General features: G+C 38.8%; 3 protein-coding genes across 3 annotated transcripts; 2 read left to right on the top strand and 1 right to left on the bottom strand.

Annotated features, from left to right (window-relative positions):
- Nucleotides 1-661: 661 nt before the first annotated feature.
- On the top strand, nucleotides 662-3518 carry zgc:55558 (GTPase KRas). Its single transcript, XM_033971321.2, has 5 exons — nucleotides 662-946; nucleotides 1171-1289; nucleotides 1755-1933; nucleotides 2539-2698; nucleotides 2769-3518. The coding sequence occupies exons 2-5, from the start codon at nucleotides 1179-1181 to the stop codon at nucleotides 2880-2882; spliced, it is 564 nt and encodes a 187-aa protein (XP_033827212.1). The 5' UTR covers nucleotides 662-946; nucleotides 1171-1178; the 3' UTR covers nucleotides 2883-3518.
- Nucleotides 3519-3564: 46 nt separating this feature from the next.
- Nucleotides 3565-15819, bottom strand: pold1 (polymerase (DNA directed), delta 1, catalytic subunit). Its single transcript, XM_033971277.2, has 27 exons — nucleotides 15339-15819; nucleotides 14756-14941; nucleotides 14016-14129; nucleotides 13798-13938; nucleotides 13134-13259; nucleotides 12898-13066; nucleotides 12532-12643; nucleotides 12308-12437; nucleotides 11647-11813; nucleotides 11469-11573; nucleotides 11254-11394; nucleotides 10540-10650; nucleotides 10283-10474; nucleotides 10110-10198; nucleotides 9448-9564; nucleotides 8805-8918; nucleotides 8577-8724; nucleotides 8399-8494; nucleotides 8176-8313; nucleotides 7216-7391; nucleotides 6687-6839; nucleotides 5833-5935; nucleotides 5607-5739; nucleotides 4469-4582; nucleotides 4324-4376; nucleotides 3875-3972; nucleotides 3565-3785 (listed from the first exon to the last, which is right to left on the bottom strand). Exons 2-27 carry the CDS (start codon nucleotides 14937-14939, stop codon nucleotides 3698-3700), a joined length of 3312 nt encoding a protein of 1103 aa, XP_033827168.1. The 5' UTR covers nucleotides 14940-14941; nucleotides 15339-15819; the 3' UTR covers nucleotides 3565-3697.
- On the top strand, nucleotides 15709-25451 carry gys1 (glycogen synthase 1 (muscle)). The gene is made up of 17 exons (XM_055223769.1): nucleotides 15709-15730; nucleotides 17517-17635; nucleotides 17726-17907; nucleotides 19068-19259; nucleotides 19337-19522; nucleotides 20047-20191; nucleotides 20282-20399; nucleotides 20493-20613; nucleotides 20691-20797; nucleotides 20885-20944; nucleotides 21565-21757; nucleotides 22580-22706; nucleotides 22784-22879; nucleotides 23840-24003; nucleotides 24497-24577; nucleotides 24904-25345; nucleotides 25441-25451. Exons 2-17 carry the CDS (start codon nucleotides 17518-17520, stop codon nucleotides 25449-25451), a joined length of 2343 nt encoding a protein of 780 aa, XP_055079744.1. The 5' UTR covers nucleotides 15709-15730; nucleotide 17517.
- The last annotated feature ends 484 nt before the right edge of the window (nucleotides 25452-25935 follow it).

Genomic DNA, 25935 nt, shown 5'->3' with positions numbered 1-25935 from the left:
TGTTTAAATGTATTTTTGACACTTGTAATTGAAAAAAAAAGCAAGATGTAGGACTTTAATGCCATAATACTGTGGGACATTCCTTGTAAAGCAATATTATGAATATTATGGCACAACCAAGGTGAAGGAATTCTTCTCTATCTATGTTTTTGGTGGTTGAATAATGATTATAAGGTAGAAAAAACAATTTATTTAATGGACGCTAGAGGTCAGAAATGTATGATAAAATGTATCCTGCTATGTGCTTTTTAAAATTTATTTAATCGTCTCAATTAAGATCTATTTGTAGTTATTTATGTATTTATTTATTTTCAGTTTCAACTTTTATATTTAATTAGTGTATTTACTTCCAATTCGAGCGGCAACCTAAAGATAAGCTATTATAATACTACAAAAACATTAAATTTATGGTTGCAACTAACTCTTTATCGCTGTAATAATGCACTGTTGTTAGTAATAATCAAATAAGTCGTCAAAGTAAATGTTTTGGTCTTATAAAGTCCTTTAACTAAACATAAATGGGCTTGGTCAGTGAGGAATAAGGAGTTTACATTCTTTCGATTGTGATTGGACACTTTTCAGGATGTAGGCGGGGGTCATATTTTTTACTGCAAAGTGATTGGACAGGAATCTTGTCAGTCACGTATACTCCATTTCCATTGGCTGAGGGAGGGATTATGTCAGCGTTTACCTCAATGAACTACAGCACAGTGAAGTTGCTCGATTTTATATTATATATTTATGACAAACTTTTATATTGAGTATTTTTGTCAATTATAATCCCGACTGAACAAGGAATTGCCCGATCCTGCTCTTGGAAAGATCATTTTAGCCTCTTTACGAGCGTCAACCAACAAGGAAATCGTTTTATGCTAACGTTATGTAGCGGCTAGTCTCATTTCTTCATCTTTTTTTTTTTGCTCATCTTAACCAAACTTTCTTGAAGGTATGAATAACGTGCATTTTTTTTTATTATTAGCATTTTTTATTTGCCAATGTGTAGATTTTGTGTTAATGGTCATGTTAAGGGATCAGGGGGTTTCTGTAAATGTAGGTCACTGTCTGAGACATTCATTGCATTAGTGTCTTTGCATCACTTAACTCCAGCTTTTACTTTTAAACTCAGGCTTAATGCAGTAGTATTTGTGAATTGATGACTTAATTGTGCAGTTGCAGGTATGACTGAATACAAGCTCGTGGTGGTGGGTGCAGGAGGTGTTGGGAAAAGTGCCCTGACCATACAACTTATCCAGAATCACTTTGTGGATGAGTATGATCCAACCATCGAGGTGAGACTGTACACATAACAATGCTTCTTTTCAATGTAAACATACCAAATTAAAGGTGCACTATGCAACTTTTCTGGTGGCTCTATGGAGATGTTATTCCTTTGCCTGGAGTAAGATATGAGAACCTTTTTATTTATTGCAAGGCAAAGTGCAGGATCAGGAGAATAAAATAAGTAAATAAATGTAATAATTTAACTAAAATATTAGACAAAATTTGAATAGAGTTAAGATGCAAAAAATACCTAAATATAATAAAATGTTCTGCGGTATGGCATTATATGCGTATGTTTAAGGTAATTTTGAACAATAAAAACATGTCATTGACCACATGCAAGATAGATAACTTTAACACCAGTCACATCTTCATGGAGATGAGCAGGATCAGAAAAGTTACAGTTCACCTTTTATAAAACTGATTTAACAGCATTTCTTTAGCTAATCTACATGCTCTAAAATGTACTGCAGGACTCGTATAGAAAGCAGGTGGTGATTGATGGAGAGACGTGCCTGCTGGACATTCTGGACACTGCAGGTCAGGAGGAGTACAGTGCTATGAGGGACCAGTACATGAGAACAGGGGAGGGCTTCCTCTGTGTGTTTGCCATCAACAACACAAAGTCATTTGAGGATGTTCACCTATACAGGTACTACATCTGGGAAAAATAAGGCTTCTATATCAATCTAAAGTTACTATGAAAATGCCACATTCAAGTATTCATAGCATAAACACTGCACACACATACTCCAGTTTATGTACTTGTCTTAAACAACATCAACCCTCTTCATATTGGTCAGACATGTACAATGGATCTTTCAGTTAGGAGTAAGTACACAGGCTTATTTTTTATACTATGGTCACTGCAGTACCTTAGCATCTAGTATTGTACGTTTTCTACAGAGAAAGACAAAACTACTGCTTGGTGTCATTGCAATGGTCAAAAATAAGACTGACTGTAGTCATTTGCATTATAGAAGTCGTCTGCAAAACAAAATGCAGGCCCCTTCATTTCCTAGTTTACACAACTTTAGACATTTATCTCTACAAAAATCTTGACTATGATCTAATCACAAAATGTATGAAGAAAATGTGTATTTTCAAACCTAATTGTTAAACCTTAATATTTAACCGTATGCACTCAAATTTTCCATGTTGCACTTCATTATCAGATGTTTTTATTGCAGAAAATACAGAATGTGAATAATTTTAAAATAAACTAAACATCTTTTAAAAAATGTTATTTGTCCTCAGAGAGCAGATCAACAGAGTGAAAGACAGCGACAGTGTGCCCATGGTGCTGGTAGGCAACAAGAGTGACCTGAACTCCCGCACAGTAGAGACCAAACAGGCCCAGGAGCTCGCCCGGAGCTACGGCGTCCCATTTGTGGAGACCTCTGCCAAAACCAGACAGGTGAGCACTGTCATGATGTCACCCATACTTAAGCCACTTCATATTTACATCATTATCTTGTGTGTTGCAGGGTGTTGAGGAAGCTTTCTATTCACTTGTGCGTGAGATAAGAAAATACAAAGAAACCAACCGCAGCAGCAAGAAGAGCAAGAAGAACAGCCAAAGACGTTGCATAATCCTATAGCACCGCACACAGATCACAAACCTGTTTTATGCCGGAAACACTGCACCTACTTTTACTACCAATTTTGCACATTTAATTTCAGCTCTGGAGCAGACATAGCTGACCAAATCCACTTTAGATATTGTTTTCTTTTTGAAAGTGCCCGTTGACTGGATATACTGTATTTAACAGTTAATTTTACCATGTTGTAGCCATGCCATACACGTTGGCCTTTCTAGAGATGTTAAAATCTTTATAAAACTGAGAAGATTAAATGCATTTTTGACTACAGTTAGCCCCCCCTTCCTGAAAATTGTGTACTAGATTTGTGCTTTAATTTTTTATTTTGTTTACATTAATTTTCACCAGATGTAAGATTTTCATCAGAAAATAAGGGACATAGAGTCAATGTAGCCATAATTTGTTCTTAAAAGTACATTTGCTTTTGTTCTGAGTCTATTTTCCCCTGGCCAAGTATTAAGATTTTTTTTTTCAGAATAGTTTATTTTTATTACTGTAAATGTACACTTTTGTAGCCCACAGATCAACAAAGCGCTAGTGTCTTTGAACTGTAAACTTGCTCAGTGAAATGCTTTTGATGCACATGTACCATGTTCACTTGGTGTTTACATTCTTTGATAAATAAAAGGATTTTTGAAGTTTTGTGGGAGTTTATGAAAAGGCAACCAGAAAAATTATATTTCACTTATTTTATTTTACAAAATGTTTATTTTGACCTTGTGTTCAATAGTACAAATATAATGAGGTATTATCATTACAAACATACAGCACAGCAAAAAGAAAATAGGCACATAGGGACAAACCAGCTTATAGTCTCACCAGCCAAAACGTGACACCAGTTTGCTCTGGTCGTCCAAGTCAAACTGAACTTTTTTACGCATATAAAAAATGGGACAATCCCGACTGAAAAAAGCAAAAAACAAAAAAACATTCAGGCTGAAAATCAACTGTATGGACATGAAGGCGGACTCAAAATAATGCATGTGTCATACCTGGTACACAGCACGTCCTCGTGAAGGGACCCTTGACATCTCTGGCACTGAGTCCACAGGCGGGAAAAGTGCTCCTCCAGAGCATTTAGATGGAAAATCTAAATTTAAATGTAAAATATGTTAAAAGGGTAAAATTAAGCAGAATTGCTTATCGACTTCCATACATTCAAATGTCACATAGTCATTTTCAAATCTAAAATGAAAATCCGCTGTTGGTAAGACGCCACTATGAGGCCCAGCACTTGTATAGTTTTGGAAGTTGTGGAGGTTTTGGAAAAGGAAGTCCATGGACCCAACTTTATTACAGTTTACAATGAACAAAATGTAAAATAATGTTAAACGCATGTTATACAATAAACTTATAAAGAGGACGTATGTTTTTGGGTGGTATAAACAATAAAGCAGTGACGGACATGCATCAAACAACAATTCAACTGATTATGTCTCACCTCCTTCTGGTAAAGTTCAGATTCCTTCTTCTTACAAAAGGCACACACAGCCGCTGCAATGACACAGAATGTTTGTACAGCATAACACCCAGTGTCTGAGAAGTCTACAAATACAAGCCCAAACTTAGAACCATCCAATACACACCGTCTGTTTTGAGCACAGCTTTGCAGCCGATGCAGGTACTCCTCTTTTGGGCAAACGCCATGAGGCCTCCCACCTTTGAGGTTAGCACTGTTTTACAGCGGGTATGGTCGCCCTCTGCAACACAAAATGCAAAGTTTTAGCTTTTATCAAGAATTTCCATTTTTAATTTAAAAAGGAAATTTTGTGCAAAGTAGACTAACATACTTTTATTATATATTCTTATATCGGTGTTTCCTTATCACTAACTTATTCAATATTTGAATGCAACAGTACAGGATTACGCAAACATGACACAATTGAAATACAATTTTGAATCCTCAGAAAATGTCTATTTTCAACTACACCTTATACCCACCTATCCTTCTAGATTTAGTTGTAAGTAGCTAAAAAGTGAATTAAAGTTAATTCATTATTGTTAATTAAAAAGAAAAACACTACTGAAATATAGGGGTTAAAAATGTTACATAGCCATTTTTCAACAATATCAAACGTGTGAATGAAAATCTGCTCTTGCTACGGTGAAATGAAGAGGTGGAGGTCAATCAATTTGAACAGGAAGTCAATGGACTCGTTTTTATCATTAAGGAGTTTTAAATCAATACTGTGGCTTATAATGAACAAAATGTAAAATATATTAACTATGTTATATGCCAAACAGTAAATACATGGAACAAGCACAACATATATTTTTAGTATGTGTAGGAGACAGGTAGAGGGGTGCACAGTGTGTTTGCTTGTGTGTGACTGGTTAAGAGCCAAGGGGGCGGGGCTCACATGGGCAGGTGCACGTACGTGTGAAAAGGCGACACTTGCTTGGGGCACAGTGTCGTGAGTCAGGGCTGGGTAGCTGTAATTTTTGTTGACCACTAGCTTTGTTTCCATTTACCTACTATGCCATAACATGTTACATCCATCTATGTCAATCCATGTCTATTCTCTCTGCTGCGCTGCTGGATGCTCCGTGTGCCTGCATGTTTGCCGAAATAAATTACCAACAAACGCATATCGGATCTCAGCGTATTTGTCCTCAATAAACTTCCAGCGCGTCACAAAGCTACAGCCCAGAACCCACTCTGGCTCTCACCGCGGCCTCAAGGTTTGCTTAGGGAAGCCGCTACAGTATGATTCATGTACTCACTAAGCAGGACGCTCTCAGCTTTGGTCTCCCCCAAAATAGGCTCAAATATTCTCAGCAGGGGCTTGGATAGCTGCTGATCCAGGTAGTACTGAGTGTCGATGGGAATGTTGTTCTCCAGCACATAGATGGGATCCTGGAGTGGGTGAACAAAAATACCTCAATACAGTACAATACAATACTATAGTAAGTTAAAAAAAAAAGTAATAGTACCAACAACAGTACTAACCTCTGACTTCGTGTACGCTGCTGCTCCTTTTGCCGCTTTAATAATGACATAAGGAACTCGGTCTCCCAAATTAGGGGCACTACCTGCGTCTCTTTTTCTCATTCTGCAAAAAATAAGATAAGATAAGATATGCCTTTATTAGTCCCACAGTGGGGAAATTCCAGTATTGCGCCGCACAGTTAAAGAACAGAAGGAAAATGGTAACATGCAATAAAACAAGATAGCTAAAATGATTTAAAAATAGACTTAAAAAATAAACTAAAAATAGACTATTATGTACAATAAGAGTGACAGTGCAGCACATGAACAGAATAAATCTCAGTAAAGTGACTTCAGTAGATTTACATGGTAAATATAAAAAAAATATACAATAGAGTTGTGCAATTAATCAAAAAGTTATGAATAGTTTGCAAATTGCAACGATCAGCTGTTTTTGGTCTATCAGAGAGTAAAGAGGACTTCAGATTTTGGTGGAATACACTACATTTTTTGTGTGTTCATGGTGTACCAGGTAACTTTCTTTTTCAATTGGTTGTCTTCATGAAAGTTATGCTTTGCCTGGACTAGGTCACAGTATGGCATTGACATATCTATCTCCACTAGGACAAGTAAATGACGGCATATCTGTGGAGAGGTGACCCTGCTCACAGCAAGAATGCATGTTTTTCAATGTTGCTTTGAAAATAGCAACAAAATATCCATGGTGACAAGTGCACTTTTAAATGGCACTGAGGAAATGCGTATTATCTATGCTCATGAATGTTAATTTAAAGCCATTTTAATGTATTTTAATGAGAAAAATGAGAAATGGAAATAGTGATTGGACAAAGCCTTATAAAAATATTACACCGTACCTCTCTGCCAGCTCCACGTGAGCCTGTTTGCCAGCGTACTCCTGAGCTGTTCGTGTCAACTCTTTGGTGATCACCAGCTGGCTGATGTCTATGCGGTTGCACAACAAGTCTGAGATGACTTCTTTGGCGTGGTCTACAGCTCCCTGCGGGTCTCTGTTGGAAAGGGTACAACACATTCAACTCTCAGCCATATAAAACAGCATGTAGTACTTGATTCCCTTTACTCAAATTTATTTGAGTAACAAATCCCATACTACAGACTACATACTACTACATTTTGCAACAGTTCTCTTACTTGAGTAAAAGTTTTGGTTACTCTTCTCATGGTTTTTAATGGTCTGTTCTTTGAAAATATCAGGTTTATTGCATTTAATTTTATTCCTTATACCCTCTTGAGTAATTTCTTGGACCACTACTATACTTCTACTTGGGAAATATTATTTTAAGAAACTGTACACTGACTTTTTTGGCTTTTTGGCTACTCCACCCACCTCTGATAAAAAAGAATGTTGCTAGAATTTGTGCTTACCTGTCTATCAAGATTTTCTGGAGACATGTGTTGATGAGATTAGCCACTAGAGGGCAGTTGTCCCTCCGCACAGTCTCTATTCCTTTACAGTCCATCTTGTCGTGAGTATCAGCACTGGAGGAGAAGTATAGCCCTGCGTAGCGCTTCTTGTTGATCAGCAGATATGGAAAGTAAACCTTTAGAGAAAGACACAAACTCCATTAGTTGTAGTGCTACTCTGATACAATATTTCACAGGTGAACTCTAGAACTTCTTAGGTGGAGGATATTCAACATGCTTGTCTTGAACATGTCCTTGTTTTGCCTGGAATGTTTCAGTCTGGCATTAAACTTGTCTGTCTTCATGGAGACAAGCAGGTGACGCAACAAGGTCAAATTATAGGAATGTCATATTTTTTTTAAGGAATTTTTAAGCTATAAAAATACCATTCCAGGCAAAACAATAACATCGCCATGGAGACAATCTGATGGACAGAAAAGTTACGCAGTGCACCTTTGAAATACTATGTTCATGATGTTCTTGAGTTTGAGGTCATAATTTCAGATGGAGGGCTTAAACTTTATGGGCAATAGACTGTTAGGTTGTGCATTTGTCTTGGAGATTTCTTTTAAAAAACAGATTGGATTCAAAAATGTGCCATATTCATTTTGTATTTTTCAATTGCAAATGCACAATTGTTGTTGAAAGGACTATAAGCTACAACATTTTAAATACTAGTGAAAAAATATACATTCCTTAATACATTTGTGCTGACAAGAAGATATTAAATTAATGCCTGTTTATGTTTAATATAGATGGGCTCAGTAATTGGATATTAAACCTAAATAAACCCGGACTAAACTTTTTGACATTTGAAAGGCAAATACACCATACAATTTCAACCTGTCCTCAGTCTCAATTTTAGAATATGGATGCTATTATAGAGGCTATTAAATACAATGCTGTTATATGATCCATTACCTTTTCAAATTCCAGTTTGATCGGCTGAGTGAAATGTGACGACACCCACTCGGCCGCCTCCTTTCCGATATCCATGGCTTCTCTCACCGTGGCAACACCAAGTTTAACCATAACAGAATCTGTATCTCCATAAATGACCTGTACATGAATGAAAACAGTCAATGCAGAAATCTGTTTTGTTTTGTTCATATCTGACACGGCAGCGTAGCAACCAAAAGCTTACCTTGGCATCAGCTTCATACCCGTTAGCGATGGTGTACTTGGACTCAACAAGCTGTTTAGTCTGCTCTATCATCTGTCTTCCGAATCCAGTCACACTCTATAAAAAAAAAAAAAAAATCTTTTAAAGTCCTAAATATATACTGTTTTAACAATTTCCTTTTTTTTTTTTTTTTTATCACCTGGGAGATTTCTAGACATGGGAGTTTGCCGACTTGAGCCCCGGTGAAGCCATACACAGAGTTGGCACTGATTTTAAGAGCCAGCTGTCGACCATCCAGCACTTGTTTCTTGAATGGGTCAGTTTCTTTCTTCAGTTCAGCCTTTGCTCTGCAGACACACAATGTAAATGATTTAGGTGATAATATTGTGGTAAATTATGGTTTGTTTTTCCTGGCGACTTCTGATACCTTTTTCTGGCAGACAGCAGGTTCTCCAAGATTTCAGGAAGTAGACCTTTTCTCACAGAGCTCTTAACAAACATGTCCCCAGTTGGAGTCTTGATGAAATCGTCAGATGAAAGCCTGCAAAATATTATCAAATATTAGCCTAGATGGGAACTAGTACTCTGTTACATCTAGTACAGTAACATTTTAAAATTCTGCTGCTCTGCTTAGTTTTCAGACACACTTAAAAAAAAAAAACAACAACAACACATAAACATACTTTTAGTCTAACCAAAGCTTTTACTAAAACTTTTTACTCAAATATATTACTCCAGTAACTCATCAGTAAACCAATGTTGACAATTTTAAAAGGATTTGAACATTTTGAACATTTCTTGCATCGCTCCTTCAGATATTATTTAGTATCTCATTTTGTGGTTTGTGTCATGTTTTGTCCTTTCAATTTTTAACTTCAAATTATAGATCTAATTTTACATGCAGACAGTTACTCTTACAACTAATTTTAATCAAGTAGACGTACAATGTAGTGGTCCAAAGAATTACTTGAGTAATATTATGAAGCAACATATTTGAAAACAATCTTTTGCCATTCTATCCACCTCTGAATATTAGACTTATTAGTTAGTTAGTTGCCATAATACTTTACCCCAGTTTCTCCACAGAGCCTCTTTGTAGCAGTGTCGTGTAGCATAAGTTGTGAGCCATCATGATAGATGGGTACAGGGAGGAAAAATCCAACGTGGCAATGGGAAGGCTGTAATATCTTGAAAAAGAAGAAAATGTGCTCTGTTCATAAATCATTTGTGTTCGGTAAATTAGAGACATTCTGCTTGTAATTTCAACGCATGCTGTTATTCTGCCCAAGTAAAACATCAATTTTGTACTTTATCCCTAAAAACGATCTCAGAAATATACATATAGCAGGATTCATATAGTTCCCACTCTAGTTTGGCAAGAATATTCAATTGTTATTGCTAAATGCATCTTTGAGATATAGGGAAAAGCTAGTGTCAGAGAATTCCCAAAACCATTCTCTCATGGCACAGTTAGAATGTTTTCCCTCTAGGCAGTGTTATAGCGTTCCAGGTAAGCAGGACAAACTGGTTTAGAACTACAATTATTCCAACATCTTAATGGCACTTAGCACTTTGAGCCGACTATTTCTCTTATATAGCATATTTGCACTGTATGCGATTGTCGTTTTGGTACATAATCCCCACCCCCCTTCCCTTTTTTCCCCACTTATCTTCTGTATATTATTTGTGTTCATATGCTTGCTTTCTATATGACAAAGACAAGAATACAGACCCTTTTTCTGGCTCAATAACAGTGGCTCCTGTATAATCCTCGCCTCCCTCAGTCTTCACCACAGGCATGACCAGGTCCTGTTTCATCGCCTGTCGACACAAAAAACCCTTTTAGATCCAATCCACTTTAAGTCAAAAAATAAAAATCTGAATAAAGCTTGACTATCAATTTACCTGCCGGAGTAGCTGAGACACAACTTTGATCTGTTGCCCTCTAGAGAGCAGGTAAGTCAACGGCACTCCGGTCACCCTCGCCATTTCCATATAGTTGATGACGCACATCAACTTCTGTAGCAGTCGCAGTGGCAGATACGCATCCTTTAGACAGTACACAGCTAAACGCCGACGTGTCTGCTCATTACCGTTCTGGAAAAAGATTAAGTATTTTCATAGCACATTTTATATTTATACGGGCTTTTTGTTTTAGTTACCTGTAGGTCAGTGATGATAGAATGTTGGACGTCCTCCTTTTGTTCTTGTAAAAAGTGGTAGCTGACAGCATTGAGAGTGTACGAGCGAAGTTTGTAGTCCCTGAGAAGAACCTAAGGAGACAGACAATATCAGTATTAGGAGAAGTTGTAGGTGTAGGGGTGGTTGTAGTAAATATTCCTTTTGAATTTATTCCAGCAGGAGATCAAACTGGCCAGGATGACCCCTATCTGACCCTGGATTAGCCCCCCTCTGACTCTTATCTTGAGTAAGCTCTGGCTCTACAGACTTGAACTTTATCTACAAATGGATGTGCATTAGTCCTGGACACATCTGCAGCCTGTCCATCCATGGAAGTGGAGAAGGAGGGTCTAAGGACAGGGAACGTTCTGGGACAGTTAACATTTGCTTGTTTTCTGTTACGTTAATGTACTTGTCTGTTATTGACCAATGTCTGATTTAACCAGCAGAAAATCAACAGTAAAGCAATTTACATGTTTAGCCCTGCAACTGCTATTGTGATTTGGGGCTTCACAAAAATAAATTGAACTGAAATAAACTGAATTGATTGCAGTCGGGGGTAGTTAATGATAGTAGTAGTAGTAGAAGCAGTAGTTGGTAATAGTAGTGGTGAAAGTAGTTAGTAGTTGGAGTTGTGTATTGGTGGTAATTAGCAGGAGTAGTCGTAGTAGTTGCTGGTAGTAAATATATCTTACCTGCAGAAGATCAAACTGAACACGCCCCTCCATGTTTATGGTTTTGTTTTCGCGCCTTCCCATCTGTTTACTCTGAAAATTTAGATCTTTCAAAACAGACTTGATCCCTCGCACACGACCCAGGTAAGGGAACAGGTTGACCTACACCATTTTAGTACAAAATTATTATAGAAAACAATTAATGAAAAAACACCAATATGGTAATTATATCATACCTTCAAAGCAGCTGCTCTATTCAGCAAATATGGAAAGTCAAAGTTCTGAATGTTGTATCCGGTGATGATGTCTGGATCCACTGTACGCAAAAACTCGGCCCAGCTCTACAGACACAAATCAAGCTGAAATGTATATACTTAATATAAAACCAGTATATAAGCAGTGATCACAAAATACCTGGAGTAGCTGTCTTTCTTGTGTAAAACAGAGTATTTGGGAGCCCACAATGCTAGCACAGGACTGCAAGGTGAACACTGTACGAATGAATGGCTCAGTCTCGCCCTGTCGTTGGACCATGGAAGCAATCTGAATGACAGGATCCTTGTCTGCCTCTGGGAAGATTCCTACAATCAAAGATAAAAAAATGTGATAGTCATCATTTAAATTAATGAAATAGTAGCAGGTGCTAAGCAACTACTGTCGACAAAAATGTCCTGGGATGGCTAGTGAAGTGCGGATGCCAATGTGTGCCAATAGCTCCTCCACATCCATTTATCAGTTCTAAGAAGAATGGGTAAAGTGTACTGCCCAAGGACCCAACGTTATGCAATACCAACAGTGGGGCTAGAACTGCAAAAAAACATCCAAGTTAAAGCGGAAATAATTTCAGGCAAACAATAACATTTCTACGGACACAAGCAGGTAAGAAGCTTGAGTAATTCTTTTGGTCCTAAATTAAGCTCATTTTAGTCTTGATGTGGACTAAATTATTGTCATTGTTTAGTTCTGGTCTAGTCCACTTTTAGTTTCGAGCTTAGATCCAATTTTGATGTGGTGAATGTGCAAGTGCGAGCCCATCCTAAATATTTGAAATGCACAATGTGAAGTTGTGTTGTACCCTTTCTTCCTGCACACTCGATATCAAAGCTTAGGACTCTGAGCGGTGCAATCCGCTGCCAGTCCCCCTCCGCCTGGTGACTTATCATATCATTCCAGCCCACATCCACTTCATATTGACACAAGGAGACCTAAACAATAACACCAAAGTCAGAGAAGAAAAGGGAATATGGCCAAATGAGAGTACAAAAGAGTAGGTAAAAATGAATGGATAACCAGACCAACCTTGCCCGGATACTGAGATGTGTCTCCAGGGCTCTTCTCCTCTCGAACTCTGAACGTGTTTTTGGGTAGTTCAATCCAACAGCAGCCCACAACATCACAATCTACCATGAACCTGTAATAGAACACAGGTAGAATTCATGTTTGGCCTTCATGCAAACCTAAGAAATATGAAAATGTATTCTAGGGATGGATGATATATCAGTTTCCAATACCAGTATCTGTGATATAGTTGTTGTTTTTTTTCTCAGATCATATTCAAATTTGGTATCAATACTTTCTGAACAGATTGTGTAAAAATGGTAATAATAAAAGCAATTCAGCAAAAAATGTGGCTATAGGTTTACACAATACAAAAGACCACAATACCTGATTTCAAAATCAATGTTGGCCTCATAGGACTGGTAACTCTGAAGGGGAAAAGGTCCAAACTTAAAGCCCTGCTCCAGGAGTCTCTTGGCTGGGGCAATCAGGCGAGGCATTGCCATGGTGATTTTTAGGAAATCAAGAATGCGTTTCCCATGATAACCATACATACCTAGGACAAGAGACACACAGTCAATTATTTCAATAAATATTTTCCATGAATGTTCCCCTCTACTCACTCTCTTTTCGGGTGATGTCCACAGCCAGCACAGTGACAGAAATGTTATCCTTATTGGAGCGCATATCTTTCAGCACCACAGAGTTCAATTCTCTTTGAAATTCTCCCAAATAATCAGATTTGAAGCCTTTAGAGATATAATACACAATTAACACAGCTTAAAATGATCAATGTCTTGTTAGTACTGAGCACACCAAAGCAGGACTGTTACTCATAAGAGAGACATTATGCAAAATTAACTATAATGAGCTTTTAACCTAGTTATATCATGTTCCCTCATCATTAGCTTTCTCAGAGTTGTATTTGAATGCTTCATGCATGTTTGAGTAGTCCTGTATTGTCCTACATTTGAAGTTTCAGTATGACTGTTTTCACCTAGTTCCCATCCCCACCCACATCCCTGTTTTAATTAGAAATTATTTGAAAAAAATAATAGAATGGTACAGAGCCACTGTTAAAAAAAATAACATAAATGACAATCTATTGCTTACTACTTTGAAATGCCACTATGTGGACGCAGTTTTCAACAGGAAATCAATGGACCTGTTTCTATTATTAAGTAATTAAAAAGGTCAATATTGCTTATCAACTTCTTGTCAACTTAACAACTTAACAAATATTTCAGTACAAAGCATCTTCTTTAATGTTATAAAACAGATACTAACCCACTGGAGCAGGCACATAAAAGTAAGGCGCAAATCCATGGATGTGACAGCACACACTATTGCCACTGTCTGTCACACCAAACATCCGGATGATGGGCACTTTTCCTTGTGTCTGGCCCGGCATGCCTGCAACTGCTGTGCCTGAACATGAGTGTAATAGACCTAGTTTTAATACAAATTTTGAACATGAAACCTTTAAAGAGACACTAAATAATCACCTAAATAATAGTCCAGGTCTATCTGCTGGAAAACCAAAGTGTCCTTAGCAGGGTTTAAAGGGGGATCATGAGGTCGTCGCCAGCGAGGATTCAGGTCAGTGGAAAACAAGTCACCTGACAAAGTGAAAAAAGATGAGCTTATACAACTGTCAATTTGTCAATCAGGAACAGGAGCACTCACACAATACACATTTCAGGGCTTATGATACCAACAATATAGTAGACAGTGGTCTAAAGAGCAGTGAAAATTTTTACTCAAGTAAAAGTACAGTTACACTGCTAGAATTACACTTGATTACTTAATTAGCACAAGTATTGCTGCCAAATTTGTATTAGTAATAGTATAAAGTGTTCGTGAAAAATACTTTTAGTAACATTTTAGTCAGTCGTTTATGCAAGAATTAACTTGATTAACTAACCCGGTTTAAACCTCAATCTGTATATTATTTGAGCTATGACCAATCAGAGAAAGCAATACAGTGTTGTTGTGAGCATTTGCAGATTTATGTGTGATTTCAAATGTATCCAGTTACATTACATGGCTAGTAGTATGCTTGATTATGAGAAGTAGAGGTTTATAAATACTGTCCTATAGTATAATTTCTTCCAAAAATTTACTCAGTTGCAGTAATGCAAGTATTGCAAGGCTAAAAGGTAAAGAATGATGGCTATACTGTGCATATAATGTAATATATAAATGTTTGAGTGACAGCTTTCAATACAACGTTGCATGAACCTACCCACAGGAATGACATCGTGTCCAGCCTGTCCCTCCATGTCCTCCACATCCATCTCTGCATCGTCAAACATGGACAGCTCCTCTTCAAACTGTGATGGACTGTCTTCCCATTCCCCACCTGTCTTACCCCTTTTGGCCTGGGATCCACCACGAGGAAGACCCCCATTACGCCTTTTAAAATCCATACCTGCGACAAGAAAATTATTTTATACTATTGTACAATTACAGGACATATTTATATTTACAGTTATGTTGGGACGTTCAGCATAGGTAGAAGTTCACTAGATTAATATAAAAGCAATCCATATTTATGTCAACAGTGATCAAACTAAAATAAAAAAAAAAACAGTAGGAAGCTTGCTGATTCCTGAGAAATTGTGTTTTGACTTAAGTTCAAGCACAGAAAGTGGCATAACTAAATGAGCAGCTAGAGTTGTCGAAAACGTGAAGCAAGTAAACCACATTTCTGCGCGTCTGATCGAGACAAAAGTGCTAAAAGTATGAACAGTGAGGAGACACAAAAAGCAGCTATAGCAACAAGCTAACTTGCACATGCAAACATTGAACAATTAAGAGCTACTTACTCTTTTATGACAGCCCCGATAACTTTACAAAATCTGTCAGGTGTGTGCTCTGGTGTCCGCCTGTAAACATGTAAATAAGATCCAAAGAGATCACTTCAGACAAAGCACAAGAACCCAGATGACAAACGCTCCCGCCACTCTTCAATTTGTGCACTTCGACCACTCGAGCAGAGAAGACTTCCGGTTTTGTTTTGCCGACCAATGAGAACAACGAAAAACCCAGGAGGGCGGAACTTTCAACGGCTGGAGCAAACCTGATTGGCCAAAATACTTTTATCAAGAGCAGTCTGTTCCCGGCAAAATTACTAGGGGTCTTAAAGAAACATCATGCGGAGCAGAGCCATTCAAGGAAGACAGCAACATTTGTACTTTCTGCAGGCCCGTGCACAACTGTAAGGGTCATAATGTGCTGTTTCAAAGGCAGCGTTTTTACTGAAATTCTCAAGGTCAAATATTACAAAAGAACGAAATGATGTCAGTCCTTTCGTATATGGATGCGAAACCATACATAGAGTACAATTTCTGAGTGGTGACAACCGTCAATTAAATCCATTACTAACTGTTTCATGATCCAGCAGCACTGGATTCAATCCAAACACCGCCCAGTTGCCTCATGGTACATGGGTGGACAAGTTGGCCTTATGACCAATGGTTGTGTGGAGATCATGAATAAAACCGTTTCTCGGATGAATAATATGGATGTGCATGGCGCAGCAATGCACTTCCTGTATTCGTAATGACGCAGGACGCTGCACGCCAGCGTGTGCTGCTGCCTTTTAACCAAAGCCGCCGCCCCCTTTCCGCTCTGCTGTTTTGCTTTTTTGGACTGACTGCGACAGCCGCTTATCTAATGTGTTTACTGCCCCTGTGTGGTTAAGACTCAAGAGCTGGGTGAGTGATCATCTGCATTTTAGTACATTTTTAACATTTGTCGAAAACGCACGGAGCGCGCACTATGACGCGCTGTCGCGCGCGTTTCCGCGGCTGTGCCTGGAGTCACGTTCACTCCTCGGCTCTGCTCTCACACAGCGGACTGTGGCACTAACGGGGGAATACATTTTTAACCAGTGGGTCAGTTAACGGTTTTGCTGTGTAATGCTAGTGTTTGTGTTGGAGTAGATCCTGCTCTGCTTTCAGGTAATGTCCATCTTTTGGCCTGGTGACTGCAGCCTGTAGCACCACTCCGCTACTGTCATAGAATGAATGAAGTCAAATTAATTGTACTTGTCAGTTTGTCAGTTGATAGTTGCACGCCGAGACATGAGTGTGAAAGTTTGGTTTGGATTAGGCAAGGCAACTTTCTACAACAAGTTTCTAGTGGAAGGCTAACCGTTTCACTCAGGCCTATGCAAATTGGGCTACTTTTATTTTCCTTGTATTTTTTCTGTGCTTCCCTTCCAACCTTTTGCTTCTGTTCTGTATCAACAAGTGTGTGCACAGTGGGGCCTCTGCCTCATAACACACGTGCCCTTATCTGCCCTTACTACTCACCTGGATTTGTTCTCATATATTTACTTTCTCTAAATACTTTACCCTAACATACTATTGAAAATCTTACATGGTTAATCTCACTGTACGAGGAATATATTTCTAAAAAGGTAAAAGTGAATTGTATCCAAGTGTGCGGAAAGAGTTCAGTGCTTGCATCATAACTTGCAATCTACTAGAGATTATGAAATCAGGTGTGCAATCAGGGTCTTTTTCTTTTGACTGTCAACCGTTCGTGTGTTGTGGTTCATAGCTTGAGTTGGAATGATCGCTGCCTGAATGCAAGACCTCTTTTATTAGTGGTTTAATTAGGAACAGGACAAGACCAGACATGACACAAGATTTGGTCCACAAGAATGAGACAAGACAAGATTTTAATTCTGTGATAAGGATTTTGTGTGATTCAGTTAACAATTTTGGATTTATTTTGATTTTATATATTGGCTGTCATTGTACCACTGTTTTTGGGGGGTACAGATTCTCAAAAGGCTTAACTCCGCAAAGTTACACCTTTTTTTTTGTCTGTACCAAATTGTGGAAAAATTTCACAAGATAATTTTCCACATGTGTGCACAATTTTGCCTTGTGAGATCTTGTCATATCGCAACTTTTAATTTGTTTAGCTAAAACCTTGCATACCTTACTCAAAAATGCATGATATTAACGTTTAATTATTTTATGTTCGCTCAGCATGCCGCTCCCTCGCAGCCTGTCCGTCACGTCCCTCCCAGGGATGGAGGAGTGGGACGAAGACTTTGATTTGGAGGATGCTGTGCTTTTTGAAATCGCCTGGGAGGTTGCTAACAAAGGTATAAGCACTTACTACCATTTTCCATGTCTTGTCTGGGTTTAAATGACAACTTTGACATTCATTGCGAGTTTTTGCTGCCTGTGCAAAGTTGGAGGCATCTACACGGTGATCCAGACCAAAGCCCGCCTGACCGCAGAGGAATGGGGAGAGAACTATTTCCTGGTGGGACCCTATGTGGAGAGCAACGTGCGCACACAGGTGGAGCTAATCGAGCCCACCAACCCGGTACTGAAGAGGACCATTGACCAAATGAACTCCAGTGGATGTAAGGTACTACTGTTTACCCCTCTGACACACTCAAGGACTATAGGAGTTTTCAAACTGTTGGTATCTTTTGCAGTGGTATCAAGTAGTGCTTCACAATTTTGGTAAAAAAATCAAATTGGGATACTTCTAATAAGTATTGAGATTGCGATACATGTTTAAAACGTTGGAGTGCATTGTAATAGACTCCAGGAGCCAGGAGTTGTCAAAAGTATTGGAAATCAGATACAATACAATACTAAAACTCCAAGTATCACAAAAATCACATTAACAGGACAAAATTTTAGCTTTCCTGAACCGTTTTAGCATGAATTTTGAGCTTTATCAGAACAGTTGAATAGTAGTATTCAAAATACTACTATTTGAATACTTAAGTGTTATGAGGGTACTGCACAAAATTTTACTACACTGTTCTCTGATTCAGTTTGTAATAGGTAGAGCTGTGCATGTGTTTGCAGTAAATTGAAATCATTAAATTATATAATCTGGGGGAAATAATAAAAATCGGCCCTACAAATGTGCCCCAAAATATTGGTCGCGCTCTCTGTATTCAAAGGAGTAAATGGGGACTGGGTACACTGTTATGCAGACTTTTTTAGCTGCTGCTGGTACTTTCCAGGCAGATCCAAGGACCTTTTTGGTAACATGGTTTCAAATTAAAAGAAGTACCTTATGTAACAGAAATACATGAAAAATGCTGTCTTTGTTTTAATATATTTTTCATTTGTGTTTATGCACATTAAACTATACAAAAAAGTCTAAATAATTTAAAGTAGTAGTGACTTAATATCTATAGTCTTTCTAAAATCAGATTTTTAGAAAGATTATAGTACATTTGTAGTGAGTTAAACATTCTCCTGGCCCCTCGCCTCTGGGACACACCTCTCTGTCCCTGATCTCGGCTTTAGAACTCGTGACATTTTCCAACAAAGTTCAGAGGTCACATCAGTCTGTGTGTCTCTAACCATAAATAGATGGCATTAGTGGCTGTGCAATACTTCTCATGCTTTGTGCCGTGTCATTCCCCTGTCCTCTAGTGTTTTTAAGGTCATTCCAGAAAAGCACCCATATTGGTTTCACTTAAAATATCAAGTTTGTTTCAATGAATGGTGACCATCAGAATCTTCCTAATAATAAATGGCTATAATTAAATTTGCCTTTCACAGCTCTACTTTGGTCGCTGGCTGATAGAGGGCAGTCCTTATGTAATTCTGATTGATGTTGCATACACCGCCTGGTCTCTGGACAGCTGGAAGAGCGAGTTGTGGGAGCACTGTTCTATTGGAGTGCCGTGGTTTGACCGAGAGGCAAACGATGCCGTGCTTTTTGGCTTCCTCACAGCATGGTTTCTTGGGGAGGTGAGATATTGTGCTTACAATAATGCATAATTTCTTATGGGCTGTTATTGCAAATTATATTGTGTCCTGTATTGTAGTATGCAGCGCAGTCGGATGAGCCTCCTCATGTTGTGGCCCATTTCCATGAGTGGTTGGCGGGATTGGGGTTAGTCTTAACTCGACAGAGGCAGCTCCCCGTAGCAACCATCTTCACTACTCACGCCACACTGCTGGGAAGATACCTGTGTGCCGGAAATGTGGACTTTTATAACAATCTGGCACAGGTGAGCACTAGTATAATCCATAAAAATGATCTATCAGTGGCCCCAGATACAGGGTAAACATATTTCAATCAAATAGTGTTTACTGATTACAATTGTAATGCTGATTTATCCTAAATTACAAAAACATTTTTCATGATGGCCAAGTTGTCTGGCTTGAGAACTAAAACACCAAATTATAATAATTATCCAATCAGAATGTGGAATGAGTGTCAAATGGGCTTTGGGTTGTCAGTTTCAATGCTGAAATTCGGTTGGTTTAAACCTAAAGGACTCTGATATGAATTGTCTCTATCTAAACCCCAGCCCTTGGAGCCAATCATTAATTAGTGCTAGTGCCGCCTCTGGAGCTCGGTGAGTGAATTCTGGAGGTTCTGAGCTTTCACATGGCTTGTCCATATACTGAGGATAAGCAGGTTAAGGAACTGGCAACACAGGTTGAGTTGTGTGCAAGTTGCATACAATTCCTTTAATCTCTAATTATTTGCTTTAAAAGGAAAATCAATTTATGGCACCTCCTTCCTCAGTTCAATCTGGACAAAGAGGCAGGTGACAGACAGATATATCACCGGTACTGCATCGAGAGAGCGGCTGCACATTGTGCTCACGTTTTCACCACCGTGTCCAAGATCACTGCTATAGAGGCTGAGCACTTACTCAAGAGGAAGCCAGGTGATGAGTGACGAGCATAAAACTCCAACATATCCAATCTGTACATTTGTCTATTATTGACCATGTTTACCTGTTATTTTTACTTTTCAGACATCGTCACTCCAAATGGACTTAATGTTAAGAAGTTTTCCGCTGTACACGAGTTTCAGAACCTGCATGCCATGAACAAGAATCGTATCCAGGAGTTTGTCAGAGGCCACTTCTATGGGTACAGCTCCTCCTTATAGATCAACAGAATGTTATTCAAACAATATACAACGCAGCACTAAAATGACAACAAATTTCTTAACATTTTTTGTAGGCATCTTGACTTTAACTTGGACAAGTGCTTGTTCCTTTTCATTGCTGGAAGGTACGAGTTTTCCAATAAGGGAGCGGACCTGTTTCTGGAGGCATTAGCTCGACTCAATTACCTCCTCAGAGTAAGAATGAGCCTGTGCTTAAAAAGCATCCCTTGTATGTGTAATTCTATATTTAAACTTAACTTCACTTTTCGTAGGTGAACAACAGTGATGTGACCGTCATAGCTTTCTTCATTATGCCAGCTCGAACAAATAACTTTAATGTGGAGACTTTGAAGGGCCAAGCAGTCCGGAAGCAGCTTTGGTGAGATTTACATCGAACTAGGCCAAATATAGACAATGAGCACACTACTTTTCATGATATTATGATGTATTCATTTTTATTTTATAGGGACACAGCTCAGACTGTGAAAGAACGCTTTGGGAAGAAACTGTACGAGTCGCTTTTAGTGTACGTAAGATTTCAGGCAGTAGTAGATTTTTGGAAAAGCTTTATTTTTTTATGTTCCTGCGTATTTTCAACAGCAAATTAATAAGTGAATGTAAAATTGTGTAAAGTGTAATCGTGCATGCTAGCAGGTAAATATTTTAGTTTAGAAAGCTGCTATGTATGTTACAGGGGCAGAAAGTAACTTTTTACCAAATTTAAAGTTAAAATTTTGCTAGCCTAATTGTACGTTTAGGTAAATTTGTACTTTTAATTGAGTGCAATTTAAGCCATGTGAACTGGCTACATTTAAAATCATAGTTTTGTAGAAAAGACTGATCTAAAATGTCTATAAAAATTGAGTAAAAAAACAAATTAATTAGTACTTTGAATAGTTATTTTCAAATAAATAAAACTTATAATTTTGTACATTTTTAGCCATGTAACTGTACTTCTTCCTGAGTACAAATTTACAGTACTCTTTCCTGATCATTTTTTATTTAATTACTAATTGCCTGCACTATTTTTAGTTTCAATAGTTTTTCTAAATATGTTGTGGATTTTCTACTTGAACAGGCCTTGTTTGTTAAAATTGCAGAAAAATAAAAACCTTTTTCAGACTTTTTATTCTCATTTGTATCTAGTGGGCAGCTTCCAGATGTGGCCAAAATGCTGGACAAAGAAGATTTCACGATCATGAAGCGTGCCATCTTTGCCACGCAGCGCCAGTCCCAGCCTCCGGTCTGCACTCACAACATGTTAGAGGACAGCAGTGACCCCATTCTCAACTGCGTGCGCCGCATCGGCCTTTTTAACAGTTCCTCTGACCGTGTTAAGGTGTGATGAGTGTGACTTTTAGAGCTTAAATGCTTCATATTATGCTAAATTGGCTTATTCCAGTTTTTAACCATGTTGTAATGTCCTTATGTCCAGCATTTCAGTTCCCAAAACATTGCAAAGCATCGATCTCTAACTACCAACTTTTAAACTAGTAGTTTTTTGCCTCAATTATGGCTGCATTACCCAGCTTTTCCCTTGTAAGTTAAGTAGTGCAAGTGAGTAAGAGTATGTTGACAAAATCAGACTTTTGTGACAAATTCTCACTTTGTGCTGTCCATGTAAAACATGTTGTCATACACAAACTTGTGAGAAAGAGCTGTGTGCATTTTTATATGATACATAGGGATGAGAGCTGAACTAGGCGTAGATAGTCCACTCTGCTTCACTTCTCCATATGAAAAAGCTGTTCTGAAGTTGTTTAAATAATGAACTGTGGTGACATTGATAAAGATGACAAGACAGGTCAATTTCAGATGGGCAGTTTCTCAAAACCTGTACATACAACCAAAATTGCATTTATGTGAATACTCCCAATGTGCCAAAAGGTTTGGGAGAAAAAATAACTAGTTGGATAAATAAATATCTACTTTCTCCTTTTCTTAGTTTGAACATCAGGTACCTCAGCTAAAGAAATTCAGCCATTATTTTATTGTTTTTAATAAAATAAAATACACATCATTTACTGCCATGCAAATGAAATCAGCTTTCTAAAATAATTGAACAAAAGAGGCTTATGAAGGATCTTTATTTTTGCTTTGTATTATCTGTTATCGGCATTTTCCTGTTGTGTTTTAACATTTTTACATTATTCTTCTCTAGATAATCTTTCATCCAGAGTTCCTGTCATCCACTTCTCCTCTACTTCCAATGGATTATGAGGATTTTGTGAGAGGCTGCCATTTGGGGGTCTTTCCTTCTTACTACGAGCCATGGGGCTACACACCAGGCAAGAGATTTAACATGGACATAAATGGTCTGCCTTCGGTTTTAGTCATTTATTTTAACATATTGTTCCATCTTCAGCTGAGTGCACTGTCATGGGAATCCCATCAGTGTCCACAAATCTCTCTGGGTTTGGCTGCTTCATGGAGGAACATATTGCAGATCCCTCAGCCTATGGTATGTCCCTCTACCTGCATCATCTACTGTTTGAAATGGGAGATGTTATGCTACATTTTAAGTTTAAGAACACATGTCATATTATTAGTTTGTGTCTCAAAATAATATCTGGAGTGTTGTCTCTTTTGAGCAATTGTAAACAAATTGAGTCTTGTTGTGTTCATGTTATCTTAAATAATCATACAGTAGATGATGACTGCTGCAATCTCAAATGTTGCTGGGACCAAAGATACTATCCAAGCATTCTCATTGAAAGTGTTATATAATGTGTGTGTGTTTGAAACAAATCTTATATAAGGTATTTAATTATTTATATAAGATGAGAGGTTTTCCAAAGTATTTTTAAAAAGTCAGAGAAATGTTCTATATTCCCTTTTGAAAGGGCATTTTAACATTTAAATTTTATTAATTTATTGGATCCACATTTAGCAGAAGAAAGGTTGTTGCAATATAAATGTATGATGTGGACCACTGTAGGAATAGCAACTTTTCTGGTGGAAGACTCGCCACCAGCTTGTCTCCATGGTGATCTTATTACTTTAATGCTGTACCGTGGAACATTTCATGTAAACTTATCTACCTCCATGGAGACAAGTAAGTGACGCTATAAGGCTGAGTTGCAGGTCAAATCTTTGGAAGAATACCCTACTCAGTTACAATACAGTGTTTCTAGATAGTTTGTAATAAAAACACCTGTAATGAATAAGTTAAATCTGTCAACTGCACAAAAAGTCGTAGGAGTGAAGATGTTTCACTGCTCATCCAAGCCACTTCTTCAGTTCTGATCAGATTGCTGGTAGACATGTGACAATGAATATGTTTAATGCCATACTGTGGAACATTCTAGACATAGTAACTGTCTCAGACTGTCAGACCAGAAAAGTTCTAGGGCGCCTTTTAATAAACCCATTTTTCCAAATAGATTGTGAATGTGCTGCTAAAGCTGTTTGTGGTGCACAGGTATTTACATCCTGGATCGGCGCTTCAGGGGAGTGGATGAGTCGTGTAACCAGCTCACGTCCTTCCTCTTCCAGTTCTGTAAGCAGAGCCGGCGCCAGAGGATCATCCAGAGGAACCGCACCGAGCGCCTCAGCGACCTGCTGGACTGGAGATACCTGGGACGGGTGAGGGGGCCCACTACCACTTTGGTCAAACTTATCACGATACTAAAATTTTAAACTCTGTTTTCATACTTAAGGAATAGACAGATTTCAATACCACAATAACAAAAAGGCTTTTTTTTTTTTTTTTTTTTTTTTTTTTTTTTTTAGACAATAGTCTTTATTTTTTATCTTGCCCTTACCCTAGCTCTGATGAGCTCAAGATCATATCAGATTTTATGTTTTGTTTTTTTTGTTTTTTTTTCCTTATTTCAAATACTATTTTTAGTATTTTTGATTATTCTCTAATACAAATACTAGATTTTACCACTTTTGACCAGGCTTTGCATTTTTCTACGTTTCTGCAGGGAGATAAATAAGTTCAATGCCATACTGTGGAACATTGCAGGCAAACTAATGCAGTAACATCACCATAGAGATTGTGGGCACCTTTTTAAAGTCAACTTTACTACAATCTCAGTGACAGATTAACTGTTTTCTTTCCCTCCTTCTCCAGTATTATGTCGCAGCTCGTCACATGGCACTGGCCAAAGCCTTTCCTGACACCTTCTTTTATGAAACTCATGAGCCCACGTCGGTGAGTCTGTTTATTTATAGGAACGAGTCTAGGGATGTAACAATATCCCCGTCTCGCAGTACATAATCTGCATGCTACTGTTCAACAGTAGATATAAGCTTGTTGGCTCGCTCAGTGATTTGTAGGAAAGATACGGATTCTGTAATAATGCCCATGAGAACATTTTGTTTCAAAAGCTTGTTAGCTTACAGCTAGTTCTATACAATAGAGCTAGTTATAGAGATATGGTTACATGTAACTACATGTGTAATTACATTCTAGTTACATTCTAGTTTCATTCTAAACCTTTCCATATACTCCATGGTGACTTCTCTCTCTCGTATCAGACTTCCGGATTCCGATACCCGCGGCCAGCCTCCGTGCCCCCTTCCCCAGCTCTGTCCCGCCATTCTTCCCCCCATCACAGTGAGGCAGAGGACAACGAGGACGATGATGAGCGCTACGATGAAGACCTGGAAGCAGAAAAGGATCGGGTGAACATTCGGCAGCCCTACAACTACCCCTTCAAAAACAAAGTCGCTGCTACACAGGCGACCAACAGCGTCAGAGACAGTTACATCAACGATAAGAGCGATAGGAGCAGTGAGTTGAGCAGCGAATTGAGCAGCGATAAGTGGAGCGACAAGGGGAGCGACAAGGGGAGCGACAAGGGGAGCGACAAGGGGAGCGACAAGGGGAGCGACAAGGGGAGCGACAAGGGGAGCGACAAGGGGAGCGACAAGGGGAGCGACAAGGGGAGTGACAGTGGGTTTGACAAGGGGAGCGACAGTGGGTTTGACAAGGGGAGGAGTGACAGTGGGTTTGACAAGGGGAGGAGTGACAGTGGGTTTGACAAGGGGAGGAGTGACAGTGGGTTTGACAAGGGGAGGAGTGACAGTGGGTTTGACAAGGGGAGGAGTGACAGTGGGTTTGACAAGGGGAGGAGTGACAGTGGGTTTGACAAGGGGAGGAGTGACAGTGGGTTTGACAAGGGGAGGAGTGACAGTGGGTTTGACAAGGGGAGGAGTGACAGTGGGTTTGACAAGGGGAGGAGTGACAGTGGGTTTGACAAGGGGAGGAGTGACAGTGGGTTTGACAAGGGGAGGAGTGACAGTGGGTTTGACAAGGGGAGGAGTGACAGTGGGTTTGACAAGGGGAGGAGTGACAGTGGGTTTGACAAGGGGAGGAGTGACAGTGGGTTTGACAAGGGGAGGAGTGACAGTGGGTTTGACAAGGGGAGGAGTGACAGTGGGTTTGACAAGGGGAGGAGTGACAAGGGGAGGAGTGACAGTGGGTTTGACAAGGGGAGGAGTGACAGTGGGTTTGACAAGGGGAGTGACAAAGGGAGGAGTGACAGTGGGTTTGACAAGGGGAGTGAC

This window comes from Periophthalmus magnuspinnatus, chromosome 8 (assembly GCF_009829125.3).
Source record: "Periophthalmus magnuspinnatus isolate fPerMag1 chromosome 8, fPerMag1.2.pri, whole genome shotgun sequence".
Classification (NCBI taxonomy): Eukaryota; Metazoa; Chordata; class Actinopteri; order Gobiiformes; family Gobiidae; genus Periophthalmus; species Periophthalmus magnuspinnatus.
Note: the sequence above shows the minus strand (reverse complement) of the source record. Positions and strands in the feature narration are given on the sequence as shown.